General features: G+C 44.8%; 1 protein-coding gene across 1 annotated transcript in view; it reads left to right on the forward strand.

The window, feature by feature from the left end:
* Nucleotides 1-12,974: 12,974 nt before the first annotated feature.
* The window catches only part of LARP6 (La ribonucleoprotein 6, translational regulator), an 81,188-nt gene continuing 75,293 nt past the window's right edge, over nucleotides 12,975-18,869 (forward strand). Inside the window, exon 1 of the mRNA XM_040342791.1 lies at nucleotides 12,975-13,333. Coding sequence (XP_040198725.1) covers nucleotides 13,101-13,333 — 233 coding nt within the window. The 5' untranslated portion in view covers nucleotides 12,975-13,100. The remainder of the gene's footprint in view (nucleotides 13,334-18,869) is intronic.

Genomic DNA, 18,869 nt, shown 5'->3' on the forward strand with positions numbered 1-18,869 from the left:
TTGTCTGCCATAATGTCGCAGTCACGAAAAAAAAAATTGCTGATCACCGCAATTAGTAGTAAAAAAAAATGTATAAAAATGCAATAAAACTATCCCCTATTTTGTAAACGCTATAAATTTTGCGCAAACCAATTGATAAATGCTTATTGCAATTTTTTTTACCAAAAATAGGTTGAAGAATATGTATCGGCCTAAACTGAGGAAATTTTTTTTTTTATATATATATATTTATTTTTGGGGGATATTTATTATAGCAAAAAGTAAAAAATATAGAATTTTTTTCAAAATTGTTGCTCTATTTTTGTTTATAGCGCAAAAAATAAAAACCGCAGAGGTGATCAAATACCACCAAAATAAAGCTCTATTAGTGGAAAAAAAAAAGGACGCCAATTTTGTTTGGGAGCCACGTCGCACGACCGCGCAATTGTCAGTTAAAGCGACGCAGTGCCGAATCGCAAAAACTGGCCAGGTCCTTTAGCTGCCTAAAGGTCCGGGTCTTAAGTGGTTAAAAGCCAATATAAAGAAATAGTAGTGGTAGAATAAAAAAAACACATAATAAAACACACTTGTGGATTTTTTTGGTTAATTCTCCTTTAAGGGGGTGTGGCAGGGGGCGTGTCCAATGCCTACATACGTTTGTTAGTAGGTGTCCCTCATTCCTATCTTAAAATGTTGGTAGGTATGGTTTAGGAGATATTTCCAGTACCTACAGGTAAGCCTCATTATAGTCTTACCTGTAGGGATAAGTGGTGTACACCAACACTGGAGTTCACACACCTCTCCCTCTGTCTTCCACTTCAGTCTTCCAGCACTGGCTCAACCCTCTGCTAGCTCTGCAAATGCAGGAACACGTGTCAGAGGAACCTATTCCCTTCATCAGCCTGTAACAAGTCTCTCTATGTGGCTTAATAAAGTCAAATTGCAGGAAATTAAAGCCAGGCATTAATTATATATGTGTGTATATATATATATATATATATATATATATATTTGCAATCTCCATTACATTATTATGAATATTCATTAAAACATATTAATAAAGCACGATCAGTACATAAACAGTTGCAAAAACGTACCTGATATCATCTCAGGGATCTTGTGGCCGTTTCCATCATAGCTGTGGGCATTATAAAGCCCAGTTCACGTTTCTTCCTGGATTTTCAGAGAGGTGCATGCTGGGATTTTTAGGCACAGTAATGCCCAGAGACTCCGGGGAAATTAGTGTCATCATTTTCCAGGAGGCAATGGGGTTTTAGGACAGGAAGTTCTACCACCTTGGACTAGGCAGATTACGAAATCTGCCTAGTAACAGCCATATAGAAGTGGGTAAAACAAAAATTAAGATTTTTTTTTTTTTTTTTTACATTAAAGGCAAGCTGTTCATAAAAAGATTGTTTTTAGGGTGAAACTCCACTTTAATTGATTGAATGCTACACAATTAGTAGTAAATAACAGCTAATGCCAGTTACACCACTTGCTGTGATCTCAAAAGATACATAGCTAAACAATGATATTATTCTTACAGTAAATAACTAATACAGTTACATTATTACTAACTAATTTTATATATACCAACATTAACCACTTAAGGACCGCCTCCTGCAGATATATGTCGGCAGAATGGCACGGCTGGGCACAAGCACGTACCTGTACGTCCTCTTTAAGTGCCCAGCCGTGGGTCGCGGGCGCGCACCCGCGACCCGGTCCGAAGCTCCGTGACCGCGGTCACGGGACCCAATCGCCGCTGGAGTCCCGCGATCGGTCCCCAAAGCTGAAGAACGGGAAGAGCTGTGTGTAAACACAGCTTTCCCGTTCTTCACTGTGGCGCTGTCATTGATCGTGTGTTCCCTGATATAGGGAAACACGATCAATGACTTCACACATCCAGCCCCGCCCCCCTACAGTTAGAAACACAGAGGAGGTCACATTTTACCCCTTCAGCGCCCCCTAGTGTTTAACTCCCAAACTGCAATTGTCATTTTCACAATAAACAATGCATTTTTAATGCATTTTTTGCTGTGAAAATGAGAATGGTCCCAAAAATGTGTCAAAATTGTCCGAAGTGTCTGCCATAATGTCGCAGTCACGAAAAAACTCGCTGATCGCCGCCATTAGTAGTAAAAAAAAAATAATTAATAAAAATGCAATAAAACTATCCCCTATTTTGTAAACGCTTTACATTTTGCGCAAACCAAATCGATAAACGCTTATTGCGATTTTTTACCAAAAATAGGTAGAAGAATATTTTGGGGGATATTTATTATAGCAAAAAGTAAAAAATATCGATTTTTTTTTCAAAATTTTCGCTCCATCTTTGTTTATAGTGCAAAAAATAAAAACCGCAGAGGTGATCAAATACCACCAAAAGAAAGCTCTATTTGTGGGAAAAAAAGGACGCCAATTTTGTTTGGGAGGCACGTGGCACGACCGCGCAATTGTCAGTTAAAACAACGCAGTGCCGAATCGCAAAAACTGGCCAGGTCCTTTAGCTGCCTAAAGGTCTGGGTCTTAAGCGGTTAAAGGCAAGCTGTTCATAAAAAGATTTTTTTTAGCGTGGAACTTCGCTTTAATTGATGGAGTGCTACACAATTAGTGGTAAATGCCAGTTACACCACTTGCTGTGATCTCAAAAGATACATAGCTAAACAATGATATTATTCTTACAGTAGATAACTAATACAGTTACATTATTACTAACTAATTTTATATATACCAACATTAAACAATCCAATACTAAAGGTGTAACTGTGTTGATGCCATCATTTAAAAGCTGCTGACAGTTTTTTTATTATTGTCAGAGCAGAACAAAAGAACATCATAGCTAGAACAAGAAATGTGTTTAAAATCAATAAGTTATATAAAAAGATAATCAATATAATAAAAAATATTAGATATAAAATAGCTTATGTTTAAAGGACAAAAGCATTGGACCGCAGAAAGGAAAAAAAGCGTGACCCATTGATTGGAATCTCTGCTCCTGGGCACTGTTATTGCCACTTGTACGGATAAATCCCTAAGCAGAGCCTAACTATTAAACTGAAGATATTTGACAAAAATACCAATATGCTGTAAAGGTTTATAGATTTCCCCAAATCCTCAGGGAATGACTTGAAGTGAGTATCTTAGATTCAATTTATTGTATAAAAAAATAAAGAAAACAACATTTCTAAAATGGCGATAAGAAAGACCTAAAGTTACTGATATAAAATGAGTGGATGGTAAGCCCTTAGTAAACCTATCCCAAATAACAATTTATCTCACTTTTCCTCATTTATATTATTGGGTACCTAGATTAAAAATCTAAAATGTTATGCTGCAAGATCCCTGAGATGATATCAGGTACGTTTTTGCAACTGTTTATGTACCGATCGTGCTTTATTAATATGTTTTAATGAATATTCATAATAATGTAATTGAGATTGCAAAAAAATATATATGTATTTTAACCACTTAAGACCTGGACCATTATGCAGCTAAAGGACCTTGCCCCTTTTTGCGATTCGGCACTGAGTCGCTTTAACGGACGATTAGGAGCCATGTCGCAAGACCGCGCAAACAAAATTTGCGTCCTTTTTTCCCCACAAATAGAGCTTTCTTTTGGTGGTATTTGATCACCTCTGTGGTTTTTATTTTTTGCGCTGTAAACAAAAATAGAGCGACATTTTTGAAAAAAAATGCAATATTTTTTACCTTTTGCTATAACAAATATCCCCAAAAAAGATATAAAAAAACATTTTTTTCCCTCAGTTTAGGCCCATACGTATTCTTCTACCTATTTTTGATTAAAAAAAAAAATCGTAATAAGCGTTTAATGATTGGTTTGCGCAAAATTTATAGCGTCTACAAATTAGGGGATAGTTTTATGGCATTTTTTTTATTTTATTTTTTTTACTAGTATTGGCGGCGATCAGTGATTTTTTTTGTGACTGCGACATTATGGCGGACACATCGGACAATTTTGACACATTTTTGGGACCATTGTCATTTTCACAGCAAAAAGTGCTATAAAAATGCATTGATTACTGTGAAAATGACAATTGCAGTTTAGGAGTTAACCACTAGGAGCGCTATAGGGGTTATGTGTGACCTCATATGTGTTTCTAACCTTAGGGGGGCTGGACTTGTGACATCATTGATCGTCTTTCCCTATATCAGGGAACAGACGATCAGTGACACTGCCACTGTGAAGAACGGGGAAGGTGTGGGCACTTAAAGGGGACGTACCTGTACGTGACTGTGCCCAGCCGTGCCATTCTGCCGACGTATATCGGCAATAGGAGGTCCTTAAGTGGTTAATGCCCAGAAACCCCACTTTAGTTTCCTGCAATATGACTTTATTAAGCCCCAGAGAGAGACTTGTTACAGGCTGATGAAGGGAATAGGTTCCTCTGACACGTGTTCCTGCATTTGCAGAGCTAGCAGTGCTGGAAGACTGAAGTGGAAGACAGAGGGAGAGGTGTGTGAACTCCAGTGTTGGTGTACACCACTTATCCCTACAGGTAAGCCTATAATGAGGCTTACCTGTAGGTACTGGAAATGTCTACTAAACCATACCTACCAGCATTTTAAGATAGGAATGAGGGACACCTACTAACAAACGTATGTAGGCATAGGACACGCCCCCTGCCACACCCCCTTAAAGGAGAATTAACCAAAAAAAAGTTAATTAAATCCACAAGTGTTTTTTTTTTTTTTTACCACTACTATTCCTTTATATTGGCTTATTAAAATTTACAAATGCAGCAATTTAGAAATGGGATAAAAGGTTTAGCACAGGGAAACACTTTTTGAAAGATAAAAAGTGCATTATATATACAACTATATAGAGAAGACCAAAATGAGGGACAAATGAGGAGGAAAGAGTTGCTCCAAATCAGGGAGAGTCCCTCGAAATCAGGGACAGTTGGGAGCTATGCCTAAACCAGGATTCTATTAGTGACCAGAGGAGGTCAGGTGCCAAAATGTTTAATTTCTGTAGGGAATGAAAACATTCAGATTTAATATACTGTGAAGCTAATACCATATGGAAGAACAAGGGCATAATAACCTAGCACATTACCTTAATGCCGCGTACACGCGATTGGATATTCTGACAAGAAAACTTTTTTTTTTTCTGACGGAATGTTGGCTCAAACTTGTGTTGCACACACGGTCTCACAAATCTTGTCGGAAATTCCGGCCGTCAAGAACGCGGTGATGTACAAGACATACGACGAGCCGAGATCAATGAAGTTCAATAGGCAGTGCGGCTCTTCTGCTTGATTCTGAGCATGTGTGGTTTTTTTTGCGCGTCGGAATTGCATACAGACGAGTGGATTTTCCGATAAATTTTGTCCGTCGGAAAAATGGAGAACCTGCTCTCAATCTTTTGTTGGAGGAAATTCCACCAGCAAAAGTCCGATGGAGCATTTTTAGTCATTTGGGGAATTTTTTATGAATTTATTCTTAGTGCTGGCCTGCATATTTTTTTATTTATATACATTTTATTTATTTCCAGCGCTGAATACCTTTTACTATGAAGCATACACACGGTCGGAATTTCCGACCAAAAGCTTACATCAGACTTTTCTTGTCGGAATTTCTAAAAAAAAGGGGGAAAACTCTGTGCTAAACCCACTTACAAGTGAGGAAAAATTGATATATGACCTCTAAATAGAGGAAGGAATGAAAAAAAATGAGTGAAAAATGAATTTAAATAGGGGAGTGCTGCTTTTTTGTATGTTTGTATGCATGTCGGAATTTCTGATCGTGTGTACGCGGCATAAGGCCTTTACCTTTAATAAACAGGATTTACTGCATTATGCCAATGTGCTCTTTTTCTTCTTATGTCTTCTAGTACTCAAGAGCACTTATCTCCATTTCCATAAGAGCTGCAAAGCCTAATCACAGCATCTCTCAAACAGTGGCCCAGATTCAGCATAGCTTGCGCTATATTTGCGGGGGAGCAGGGCAACGATTTTGCCCTGCGCCCCCGCAAATATTTTGCGCTGCCCTCGATTCACGGAGCAGTAGCTCCGTGAACTGCGAGGGCGCGCCGGCAAATTTGCCCAGCGTAAGCGCGTGCAAGTTAAATGATCCCGCCGGGGGCGGGAATCATTTAAATTAGGCGCGCTCCCGCGCCGAGCGTACAGCGCATGCTCCGTCGGGAAACTTTCCCGACGTGCATTGCGGCAAATGACGTCGTTTGCTTGGCGTCCAGCGCCATTCACGAAGCACTTACGCAAACGCCGTGAAATTCAAATTTCACGGCGCGGGAAGGCCGGCTATACTTTAGCATTGGCTGCCCCGGCTATTAGAAATGGCAGCCTTGCGCTAAAGTTGCCGTACGGAAACTCCGTACCTGGCTTGCACGGGGCCCGCGCAAGCTTGTGAATCAGTGGTAGTATGCAATTTGCATACTACACGCTGATACACAATGGGAGCGCCCCCTAGCGGCCCCCGCAAGAATGCAGCCTAAAATCTGTGAGGCATAAGAGCCTTATGCCGCGCAGATTTTAGGCTACAGCCGGTGTAACGAGGTTCCTGAATCAGGAGCACTCGTTACACCGGAGCAAGTAAGCAATTGCGCTGTGTAACTCATGGTTACACGGGCGCAATTGCTTCTTGAATCTGGGCCAGTGTTTACTCTCCTGAAGTCTCCATAACTTTGTATCACATTTGTTACCTAATGCAATTTGTTACAATGATGATGAAGTATCCCACATGTATTGTGAGGAACAGTAGTCAGATGACATGTCCTGTCTTTTGCACTGATCAACAGCTGCCCTTTCCTTGTTGTAAGAGCAAAGCAAAGTCTAGGTGAACTTTGCCCCAATGCAAATAGAGGGATTTAACAGAAGCCTTAAAGAAACCCGTCAGACTGCAAAACTTACAGGGAAATGTTTTTACCACAGAATTCTTACACATCTACAGAGCAACTACACTAGCATCCCCAGCTACATGGCCGACCAACAGGCACCAAACTATAGAGACCAGGACTAGGGTTGAGCGAACCCGAACTGTAAAGTCGTACCGGACTTTTGGGTTTTTGGTACCCGAACAATTTGCTGTAAGTTCGGTTCGGTGTTCGGCAATGTAATGGCGCTCTGCAGGGCAGCCAATCGCCATTTGTTTTAATTGTGTGACCTAGAAGCCATCACAGCTAGGGTTGCCACCTCATCCCTTTAAACCCGAACACATATTAATTACACAGGTTCTGTGGCTGATTAAGGTGGTAATTAAACTCACCTGGTGCCATATCTGCATTACATTAGCCTCAGAACCTGTGTAATCCATATGTGTTCGGGATTAAAGGGATGAGGTGGCAACCCTAATCACAGCCATGCCTACTAATGGCATGGCTGTGATTGGCCAGTGCAGCATGTGACCCAGAGGCACATAGCACAGCACGTCACTCTGCTTTAGTTAGGGTAGGGAAAGGCTGCTGCTGATGCTTGTAGGGAGAGAAATATATAGGAGTCAGACTGTCCTGCTTCAGAAATCATATTACACCTGCGCTGCATATGTTCCTGTGAGATACTCTGCATTAGATACTTTAGGGAAAGGTTCCTGATTTTTCTTATAGGGACAGAAATATATAGGAGTCAGTCCCGCTTCAGAAATCATATTACACCAGCACTGCATATGTTACTGTGAGATACACCCTTTAGATACTTTTCTTCTATTGTGCTATTCAGAGCTTTTTTTCTCAGAAAATAGGTGCACAAACTCAACCACGACCCTGTTAAGATTTCAAAAACAGTAGAAGGGTCTTAAAGGGGCATTAAATACCAGGATTGCATTACATACAGAGTGCAGAGTTCGGGGGGTTACACACAGAGTGTAGAGCTGTCACTTGTAAACACAGAAACCGGACTTCTGTGTTTACAAGTGATTGTAGTGAGCAGGCACCAAAGGGTCTGAGCCAGAGATGGTGGAACGGAGTTCCCTCAAGTTCCCCCTGAAAAAAAGCCCTGGTGCTATTCAAAAAACATCCATTTAGGGCAAAAAATAAAAAATTTGCAGTGTTTCCTCCAGTGTTTGCAGTTTTTCCTCCATATATTCTGTACGTGTGAGATAAACACTTTAGCCAGTGTTCTTCTATTGTTCTATTAAAAAAAACACCCATTTAGGGCAAAAAAATATATTTTGCAGTGTTTCCTCCAGTGTTTGCAGTGTTTTTTTATTTTATTTTTTGTTTATGTTATTTTAAGTTATTTCCCTATCCACATTTATTTGCATGTACTTGCCATGCTCTTACCAACATTTTGCTGCCATTTGCAGCCCTCTAGCCCTTTCCCTTAGTGTTTTAGAGACATTTTAGTACTGAAAAATTCGGGGTCCCCATTGACTTCAATGGGGTTCGGGGTCAAGTTCGGGTCCCGAACCCGGACTTTTTTCCGAAGTTCGGCCGAACCCGTCGAACCTGAACATCCAGCTGTCCGCTCAACTCTAACCAGGACCCTGAAGCGGCGTCTGGTCATATTTAAAGGCTCAGAATGCCTCCTACGTGGCTAAAATTACAAAAATTATACAATTATCAAGTACACCCAGGGCTTTTTTTCTCAGAGAATAGGTGCAGGTACTCCTCCCTTCTAAATCACTCCTTTTCTCTACCCCCCCCCCCCCCACCTCAGAGTACCATCCCTTGTTTCTGCCCCCTACCCACCTCCGAGCATCGTCCCTTGTTTCCACCCCCACCCACCTCCGAGCACCGTCCCTTGTTTCCACCCCCACCCACCTCCGAGTACCATCCCTTGTTTCCACCCCCACCCACCTCCGAGTACCGTCCCTTGTTTCCACCCCCACCCACCTCCGAGTACCGTCCCTTGTTTCCACCCCCACCTACCTCCGAGTACCGTCCCTTGTTTCCACCCCCACCCACCTCCGAGCACCGTCCCTTGTTTCCACCCCCACCCACCTCCGAGCACCGTCCCTTGTTTCCACCCCTATCCACCTCCGAGCACCATCCCTTGTTTCCACCCACCTCTGAGCACCGTCCCTTGTTTCCACCCCCACCCACCTCTGAGCACCGTTCCTTGTTTCCACCCCCTACCCTCCTCTGAGCACCGTCCCTTGTTTCCACCCCCACCCACCTCCGAGCACCGTCCCTTGTTTCCACCCCTATCCACCCCCGAGCACCATCCCTTGTTTCCACCCACCTCTGAGCACCGTCCCTTGTTTCCACCCCCACCCACCTCTGAGCACCGTTCCTTGTTTCCACCCCCTACCCACCTCTGAGCACCGTCCCTTGTTTCCACCCCCACCCACCTCCGAGCACCGTTCCTTGTTTCCACCCCTACCCACCTCTGAGCACTGTCCCTCATTTCCACCCCTACCCACCTCCTGGTATCACCCAAGCATAATTTTGTGGTGCTACGTAATTTGTATGGAATTTGGTAATGATAACAAGGAAAGCAGTAAGATAGATTCCTGAAACCAGCAGCAATAGAACCCCCCTTCCACACACAAATAATAGATCCCCCCAGCAACATTAGATTCCCCCCAGCAACAATAGGCCACTCCCCCCAGAAAAATAGATCCACACCAGCAGTAATAGATCTCCCACCAGCCAGCATCAATAGACTCCTCCCTCAATAGTAGATTTTCCTGCAACAATAGATCCCCTCCAGAGATAACATATCCCCAGTAGCCAGCTATGGACCCTCCAGCACACCCCAGCACCCCCTGCCATTACATGCATTCAGTGCCAGAACTGCATTCCCCCACATTCCCACTGAGCACTTCAAGGTACAAATTCTTTATAACCAATGTGAAGTTTGCATATACTGTACATAGGGATTTGTGAAAATATGTTTTTTTTTTCACAAATCTTCATGTACAGTGCCTTTAACCACTTAACCCCCGGACCATATTGCTGCCCAAAGACCAGAGGACTTTTTGCGATTCGGGACTGCGCCGCTTTAACTGACAATTGCGCGGTCGTGCGACGTGGGTCCCAAACAAAATTGGCGTCCTTTTTTTACCACAAATAGAGCTTTCTTTTGGTGGTATTTGATCACCTCTGCGGTTTTTATTTTTTGCGCTATAAACAAAAATAGAGCGACAATTTTGAAAAAAATGTATATTTTTTTACTTTTTGCTGTAATAAATATCCCCCAAAAATATATAAAAAACATTTTTTTTCCCTCAGTTTAGGCCGATACGTATTCTTCTACATATTTTTCATAAAAAAAAAAATCGCAATAAGCGTTTAGTGATTGGTTTGCGCAAAAGTTATAGCGTTTACAAAATAGGGGGTATTTTTATGGTGTTTTTATTAATATATTTTTTTACTAGTAATGGCGGCGATCAGCGATTTTTTTCGGTACTGCGACATTATGGCGGACACTTTTGACACATTTTTGGGACCATTGGCATTTTTATAGCGATCCGTGCTATAAAAATGCATTGGATTACTATAAAAATGCCACTGGCAGTGAAGGGGTTAACACTAGGGGGCACACACGGCTCCCGGTCCCCGCTCTGTAATGAGCGATCGCGTGTGCCCGGCGGCGATCGTGCGGGAGTCGGGGGCGCGCAGGCGCCCCCTAGTGGCGGCTCAAAGAGCCGCCGTATAGCTACGGGCTCTCGCCCAGGAGAGCCGACCTGCCGCCGTATAATGACGGTGCACGCTCGGCTAGTGGTTAAAAAGTATTTTGGAAAATTTCAGAGGATATGAATACCTTTTCAAGGCACTGGTGTTGTGTGCTGGGGAAGGGGGGGCAACACTTGCTGGTTGTTGCCTGGCTTACCAGTGCCCATCAATGCTGACCACTCAAAACTGACCAACCTGACCCGCACTGACCTACCTGACCCATACTGACCTACCTGCAGGGCTGGTGCTACAACTAGGCAAACTAGGCAGCCGCCTAGGGCGCCCTGCTACCTAAGGCACCCGGCCACCGGTGTTTCTACTGTTTTCTCTCTGCAGCAAGCAACCAAGTCTCAGCATCAGCAGGCAGCCGCCGTTGCGTTTGCACATAGTGTCAGAAGAGCAGATGCGGCAGTGGACTGTGTCTGTGTCCCAACTCCCAATTGAATGGAAGCAAGCAAACATTCATTGATGGGTGCTGGGGAGGCTGCATTGATGGACGCTGGGGAGGCTGCATTGATGGGCGCTGGGGAGGCTGCATTGATGGACGCTGGTTGAGGCTGCATTGATGGACGCTGGTTGAGGCTGCATTGATGGGCGCTGGGGAGGCTGCATTGATGGACGCTGGGGAGGCTGCATTGATGGGCGCTGGTGAGGCTGCATTGATGGGGCTGGTAGGCTGTATTTGATGGGCCCTTCATTAAAAAGTCATGGTGGAGTCATGGGTGAAGCCGGGGGGCGGCAAAATAAGGTTTTTGCCTAGGGTGTCAAAAATCCTTGCACCAGCCCTGCCTACCTGACACACACTGACCTACTTGACCATTACACTGACCTACCTCACCCACACTGACCTACCTGACCATTACACTGACCCACCTGACCATTACACTGACCTACCTCACCCACACTGACGTACCTGACCCACACTGACCATTACACTGACCTACCTAACCTCACCCACACTGACCTACCTAACCTCACCCACACTGACCTACCTGACCCACACTGACCATTACACTGACCTACCTGACCATTACACTGACCTACCTCACACACACTGACGTACCTGACCCACACTGACCTACCTGACCATTAACACTGACCTACCTAACCTCACCCACACTGACCTACCTGACCCACACTGACCATTACACTGACCCACACTGACCTACCTGACACACACTGACCTACCTGACCATTACACTGACCTACCTCACCCACACTGACGTACCTGACCCACACTGTCCATTACACTGACCTACCTAACCTCACCCACACTGACCTACCTGACACATACTGACCTACCTGACCCACACTAACCATTACACTGACCTACACTGACCTACCTCACCCATACTGACCTAACAGACCCACACTGATCTACCTGATGCACACTGACCATATTAGGAACAATAAATTACACATAATAATTAAAAAATTAAATAAAATAACTTTTTCATGAAAAGGATAAAAAAAAATAATAATAATATACGAATCTTATAAAAAAAAAAAAAAAAAAAATATAATAATAATAATAATAATAATAATAATAATAATACTAATGGCAGCAGCACGAGATCCCTCCTGGTGAGTGGTGACAGCACGAGATCCCTCCTGGTGAGTGGTGACAGCACGAGATCCCTCCTGGTGAGTGGTGACAGCACTAGATCCCTCCTGGTGAGTGGTGACAGCACGAGATCCCTCCTGGTGAGTGGTGACAGCACGAGATCCATCCTGGTGAGTGGTGACAGCACGAGATCCCTCCTGGTGAGTGGTAACAGCACTAGATCCCTCCTGGTGAGTGGTGACAGCACGAGATCTCTCCTGGTGAGTGGTGACAGCACGAGATCCCTCCTGGTGAGTGGTGACAGCACGAGATCCCTCCTGGTGAGTGGTAACAGCACTAGATCCCTCCTGGTGAGTGGTGACAGCACGAGATCCCTCCTGGTGAGTGGTGACAGCACGAGATCCATCCTGGTGAGTGGTAACAGCACTAGATCCCTCCTGGTGAGTGGTGACAGCACGAGATCCCTCCTGGTGAGTGGTGACAGCACGAGATCCATCCTGGTGAGTGGTGACAGCACGAGATCCCTCCTGGTGAGTGGTAACAGCACTAGATCCCTCCTGGTGAGTGGTGACAGCACGAGATCTCTCCTGGTGAGTGGTGACAGCACGAGATCCATCCTGGTGAGTGGTGACAGCACGAGATCCGTCCTGGCGGCAGCGGTAATTGTCGGATCTGTCCCGGAGTAGCAGTATTCGGGAAGACATTCTGGTAATGGTCCAGAAGGTGGCGGTAGAAGGCCATGGAGGGGTCAGTGTCGTGTAATGTGCGGAATGTTGGTGATGAGTGCCGCCTCCCCGGGAGAGGGAGGTCCCGTCCTGTGCCTGGAAGGAGGAGGGCACACCGGAGCTTGTCTCAGCAGCAGGAAGGGCAGAGCAGGCAGCGGTGGAGGGAGGCAGTGCCAGCGCCCGCTCATCGGGAGGGTCTGGCAGGCTCTCAGTAGGCACCCGGGCAGCTCCATCCATGTCACAGCCCGACACATCGCTGCCGCCCTTCACTATGGAGCCGACCGGGGGTGAGGAGCCGGGGGATGTGCCCGGGGGGGTGGCGGCTGGCAGTGCCTGGGATCGGGGCACCCCGGTACAGATCCGGGTGGACATCGAGGAGGCCGAGGATGAAGAGCCGGACAGTGCGGAGGGCAGAGGAGGCCTGGAGGGGAGCAGCGAGGAGGACTACGGCCGGGGGGACAAGTACAGGTGAGGAGGAGGAGGAGATCTCCATCATTGTCTCTATATTATAAGGATCCCCATCATTGTCTCTATGTTATAATGATCCCCATCATCATCACACCTTCTCCATCATCATTGTCTCTATGTTATAATGACCCCCATCATTGTCTCTATGTTATAATGACCCCCATCATTGTCTCTATGTTATAATGATCCCCATCATTGTCTCTATATTATAATGATCCCCATCATTGTCTCTATATTATAATGATCCCCATCATTGTCTCTATGTTATAATGATCCCCATCATTGTCTCTATATTATAATGATCCCCATCATTGTCTCTATATTATAATGATCCCCATCATTGTCTCTATGTTATAATGATCCCCATCATCATCACACCTTCTCCATCATCTTTATCTCCATCATTATCACCTCCATCACACTTATATCATCATCTTTATCATTATCTCCATCATCATCATCACACCTTTTCCATCATCATCATCTCTATTATAATCATCTCCATCATTGTCTCTATAATGATCCCCATCATCATCACACCTTCTCCATCATCTTTATCTATATCATTATCTCTATTATAATGATCTCCATCACACATATATCATCATCTTCATCATTATCCCCATCATCATCTCCATCATGGTCTCTATATTATAATGATCCTGTCATCAACATCACACCTTCTCCATCATCATCTTTATCTCCATCATTATCACCTCCATCACATCTCTATCGTCATCTCCATCATTATCATCATCTTGATCTCCTTATTATTATTATTTCCATCTCCATCATTATCACCTCCTCTACCATCATCATAATTTCCATCATCTTCTCTTTTATCTCCATTATTATTATTATTATCAAAACACCTCCATCATCATCTCTATTATAATCATTCCCATTATTATCACACCTTCTTTATTATCATCTTTATCTCCATCATCATCACCTCCATTCTCTCCATCATCATCTCTATTATAATCATTCCCATTATTATCACACCTTCTTTATTATCATCTTTATCTCCATCATCATCACCTCCATTCTCTCCATCATCATCTCTATTATAATCATCTCCATCATCATCCCCATCATTATCACCTCCATCACACTTCTATCATCTCTATTATATTGATCTCCATCATTATCTCACCTTCTCCATCATCATCTTTATCTCCATCATCATCATCATCATCATCATCATCTCTTTTATATCATATCTCTAATTATCTCCATAATTATCACCTCCATCACACTTATATCATCATCATCACACCTCTATCATCATCTTTATCTCCATCATTATCTCTATTATAATAATTTCCATCTCTATCATTACCACCTCCTCTATCATCATCATCATTTCCATCATCTCCTCTTTTATCTCCATCATTATTATCACACCTCCAGCATCCTCTCTATTATAATCATCCCCATTATTATCACACCTTCTCCATTATCTCCATCATCATCTCAATTATTATCTCCTCCATCAGTAACACCTCTATCATCATCTCCATCATCATCATCCTCATCACACCTTCTCCATCATCATCTTTATCTCCATCATCATCTCTATTATAATCATCTCCATCATTATCTCCATTATTATCACCTCCATCACACCTCTACCATCACCTTTATCTCCATAATCTTCATCCTTATCTCTATTGTAATAATTTCCATAACCAGCTCCATCATTACCACCTCCTTTGTCATCATCATTTCCATCATCTCCTCTTATCTCCATCCTTATCATCACACCTCCATCACCATCTCTATTATAATCATCTCCATCATTATCACCTCTATCATCATCTTTATCTCCATAATTATCACCTCCATAATCCTCTTTATCTCCATAATTATCACCTCCATCATCATCTCTATTATCCCCTTTATCTCCTCTTTTATCTCTATCATCATCATCATCACCATCATCATCACTTCCTTTATAACCATCATTGCACCTCAATCATTATCACACCTTCCCTATCACCATCATTGTTATTATCTCCATCATTATACCTCAATCATCACTTCTCCATTATCATCATCACACCTTCTTCATCATCATCCTCATCATTATTACCTCCTCTATCATCATCCCTATTGTCATCATCTTCATCACCATCATCTCTATTATCAACTTCATCTCCATCATTATCACCTCCACCTCTATCATCGTCTCCACTACATCTCCATCATCTCTATTATCGCCATCATTATCATCATCTCCATCACTATCTCCTCTTTTATCTCCATCAACATCATCACACCTCAATCATTATCACTATCACACCTTCTCTATCATCGTCATCTCTATTATCTCCATCATCACACCTCAATCATCACTTCTCCATCATTATCACACCTTCTCCATCATCCTCATCATTATCGCCTCCTCTATCATCATCTCCATCATTATCACACCTCAATCATCGCTTCTCTATCATCTCCATCATTATCACACCTCCATCTTCTCTATTATCCCATGATCATCATCACACCTCCATCATCATCACACCTCAATCATCACTTATCCATCATCACACACACACACGTGGTTATGACTAAGGCCTTATAGGCTGAAACGCGTCAACCTTTCCTTTTTGCGTTTGGCTACTGTGGCTTGTCAATAAATATGTCAATTATTTAAGAGCAACGACCGGAGTGCCGATCATCTTTTCTCTTATCGTCCATGGACGGACACAGCTCCTTAAATCTTGACAAGTGGGTTATGTTCATGTTCATAGGAAAGGACTAGGCAGAACATGTTAGTTATCTTAAAACATGTAACTTTAACAGCCCCGCCCAGGGGGCGGTCCCTCCGGTCATAACCCCTCACCTGCACCATGCAGCTCAGTTTTCTCTGCCTAGCAGAGAAGGAGGACGTGGCTCCCTTTGGCTCACATTCCTGAAGAAATTGTATTTATTTTATTTTTGTGATTCTTCTATCAACTGCCGGCTGGGTGACAGGCTGGATATTATAGATCCTTGTAGTCTCCCCAGTCTGGCCATCGAGCGTGAGCAGTACTTAGCTACGTGCTGGGTCGGCCACGACATACCCCATGGCTCCAGGGGTGGCCGGTGAGCATATGCTCCGGGGTCCAGATATGACTGGGCTGCTGTTGTCTCACTCACAGTGGACCAGGCCGACAGCTACTCCGTACAATCGGTTGTGGGTCTGTCAGGGACGCGCCAGCGAGTCCTCGCAAGGACGGGTAAGTACGGTTCCTCCTACCTCTGCAAGATGGAACAGCTGGGCATTCTCGGGATTAAGGGGTTCTCCTGTCTTCCCTTTCCCTGCTCTCTGTCGCCCTTTCCCCTCCTGCCCTAGGCCCCGTTGTGACCGGGGTGTAACTGTGGGGCGAGGGGGTCCGCTTTCTGTAGGGGGGGGGGGTGTGGTGTGTATGGAGGAGAAATCTCTCCCTGGTCTGGTGTGTATGGAGTTGAAATCTCTCCCTGGTTTGGTGTGTATGGAGGAGAAATCTCTGCCTGGTTTGGTGTGTATGGAGGAGAAATCTCTGCCTGGTTTGGTGTGTATGGAGGAGAAATCTCTCCCTGGTCTGGTGTGTATGGAGGAGAAATCTCTCCCTGGTTTGGAGTGTATGGAGGAGAAATCTCTCCCTGGTTTGGAGTGTATGGAGGAGAAATCTCTGCCTGGTTTGGTGTGTATGGAGGAGAAATCTCTCCCTGGTTTGGTGTGTATGGAGGAGAAATCTCTCCCTGGTCTGGTGTGTATGGAGGAGAAATCTCTGCCTGGTTTGGTGTGTATGGAGGAGAAATCTCTCCCTGGTCTGGTGTGTATGGAGGAGAAATCTCTCCCTGGTCTGGTGTGTATGGAGGAGAAATCTCTCCCTGGTTTGGAGTGTATGGAGGAGAAATCTCTCCCTGGTCTGGTGTGTATGGAGGAGAAATCTCTCCCTGGTTTGGAGTGTATGGAGGAGAAATCTCTCCCTGCTCTGGTGTGTATGGAGGAGAAATCTCTCCCTGGTTTGGAGTGTATGGAGGAGAAATCTCTCCCTGGTTTGGAGTGTATGGAGGAGAAATCTCTCCCTGGTTTGGAGTGTATGTGCCGAGATGGAGAGAGAAATTGTGATGAGGAAGGCAGTCGGTGGTGGCATGTCCAGCAGCTCTGGGTCTGGGATCTGCTGTGTGTGATATTTGGGATGATCTGTGTTATATATGGGATGGAGAGGTGATGGTGGGATGCTCTGCGTGATATAGGGGATGGTGGGATGGAGAGGTGATGGTGGGATGGAGAGGTGATGGTGGGATGGAGAGGTGATGGTGAGATGCTCTGATGGAGAGGTGATGGTGAGATGCTCTGATGGAGAGGTGATGGTGAGATGCTCTGATGGAGAGGTGATGGTGGGATGCTCTGATGGAGAGGTGATGGTGAGATGCTCTGATGGAGAGGTGATGGTGGGATGCTCTGATGGAGAGGTGATGGTGAGATGCTCTGATGGAGAGGTGATGGTGGGATGCTCTGATGGAGAGGTGATGGTGGGATGCTCTGATGGAGAGGTGATGGTGGGATGCTCTGATGGAGAGGTGATGGTGGGATGCTCTGTGTGATATACGGGATAGTGGGATGGAGAGGTGATGGTGGGATGGAGAGGTGATGGTGAGATGCTCTGATGGAGAGGTGATGGTGAGATGCTCTGATGGAGAGGTGATGGTGGGATGCTCTGATGGAGAGGTGATGGTGGGATGCTCTGATGGAGAGGTGATGGTGAGATGCTCTGATGGAGAGGTGATGGTGGGATGCTCTGATGGAGAGGTGATGGTGAGATGCTCTGATGGAGAGGTGATGGTGGGATGCTCTGATGGAGAGGTGATGGTGAGATGCTCTGATGGAGAGGTGATGGTGGGATGCTCTGATGGAGAGGTGATGGTGGGATGCTCTGTGTGATATACGGGATAGTGGGATGGAGAGGTGATGGTGGGATGGTCTGATGGAGAGGTGATGGTGGGATGCTCTGATGGAGAGGTGATGGTGGGATGCTCTGATGGAGAGGTGATGGTGGGATGCTCTGTGTGATATACGGGATAGTGGGATGGAGAGGTGATGGTGGGATGGAGAGGTGATGGTGAGATGCTCTGATGGAGAGGTGATGGTGAGATGCTCTGATGGAGAGGTGATGGTGGGATGCTCTGATGGAGAGGTGATGGTGGGATGCTCTGATGGAGAGGTGATGGTGAGATGCTCTGATGGAGAGGTGATGGTGGGATGCTCTGATGGAGAGGTGATGGTGAGATGCTCTGATGGAGAGGTGATGGTGGGATGCTCTGATGGAGAGGTGATGGTGAGATGCTCTGATGGAGAGGTGATGGTGGGATGCTCTGTGTGATATACGGGATAGTGGGATGGAGAGGTGATGGTGGGATGGAGAGGTGATGGTGGGATGGAGAGGTGATGGTGAGATGCTCTGATGGAGAGGTGATGGTGGGATGCTCTGATGGAGAGGTGATGGTGGGATGCTCTGTGTGATATACTGGATAGTGGAATGGAGAGGTGATGGTGGGA

This window comes from Rana temporaria, chromosome 3 (genome assembly GCF_905171775.1).
Source record: "Rana temporaria chromosome 3, aRanTem1.1, whole genome shotgun sequence".
NCBI lineage: Eukaryota > Metazoa > Chordata > Amphibia > Anura > Ranidae > Rana > Rana temporaria.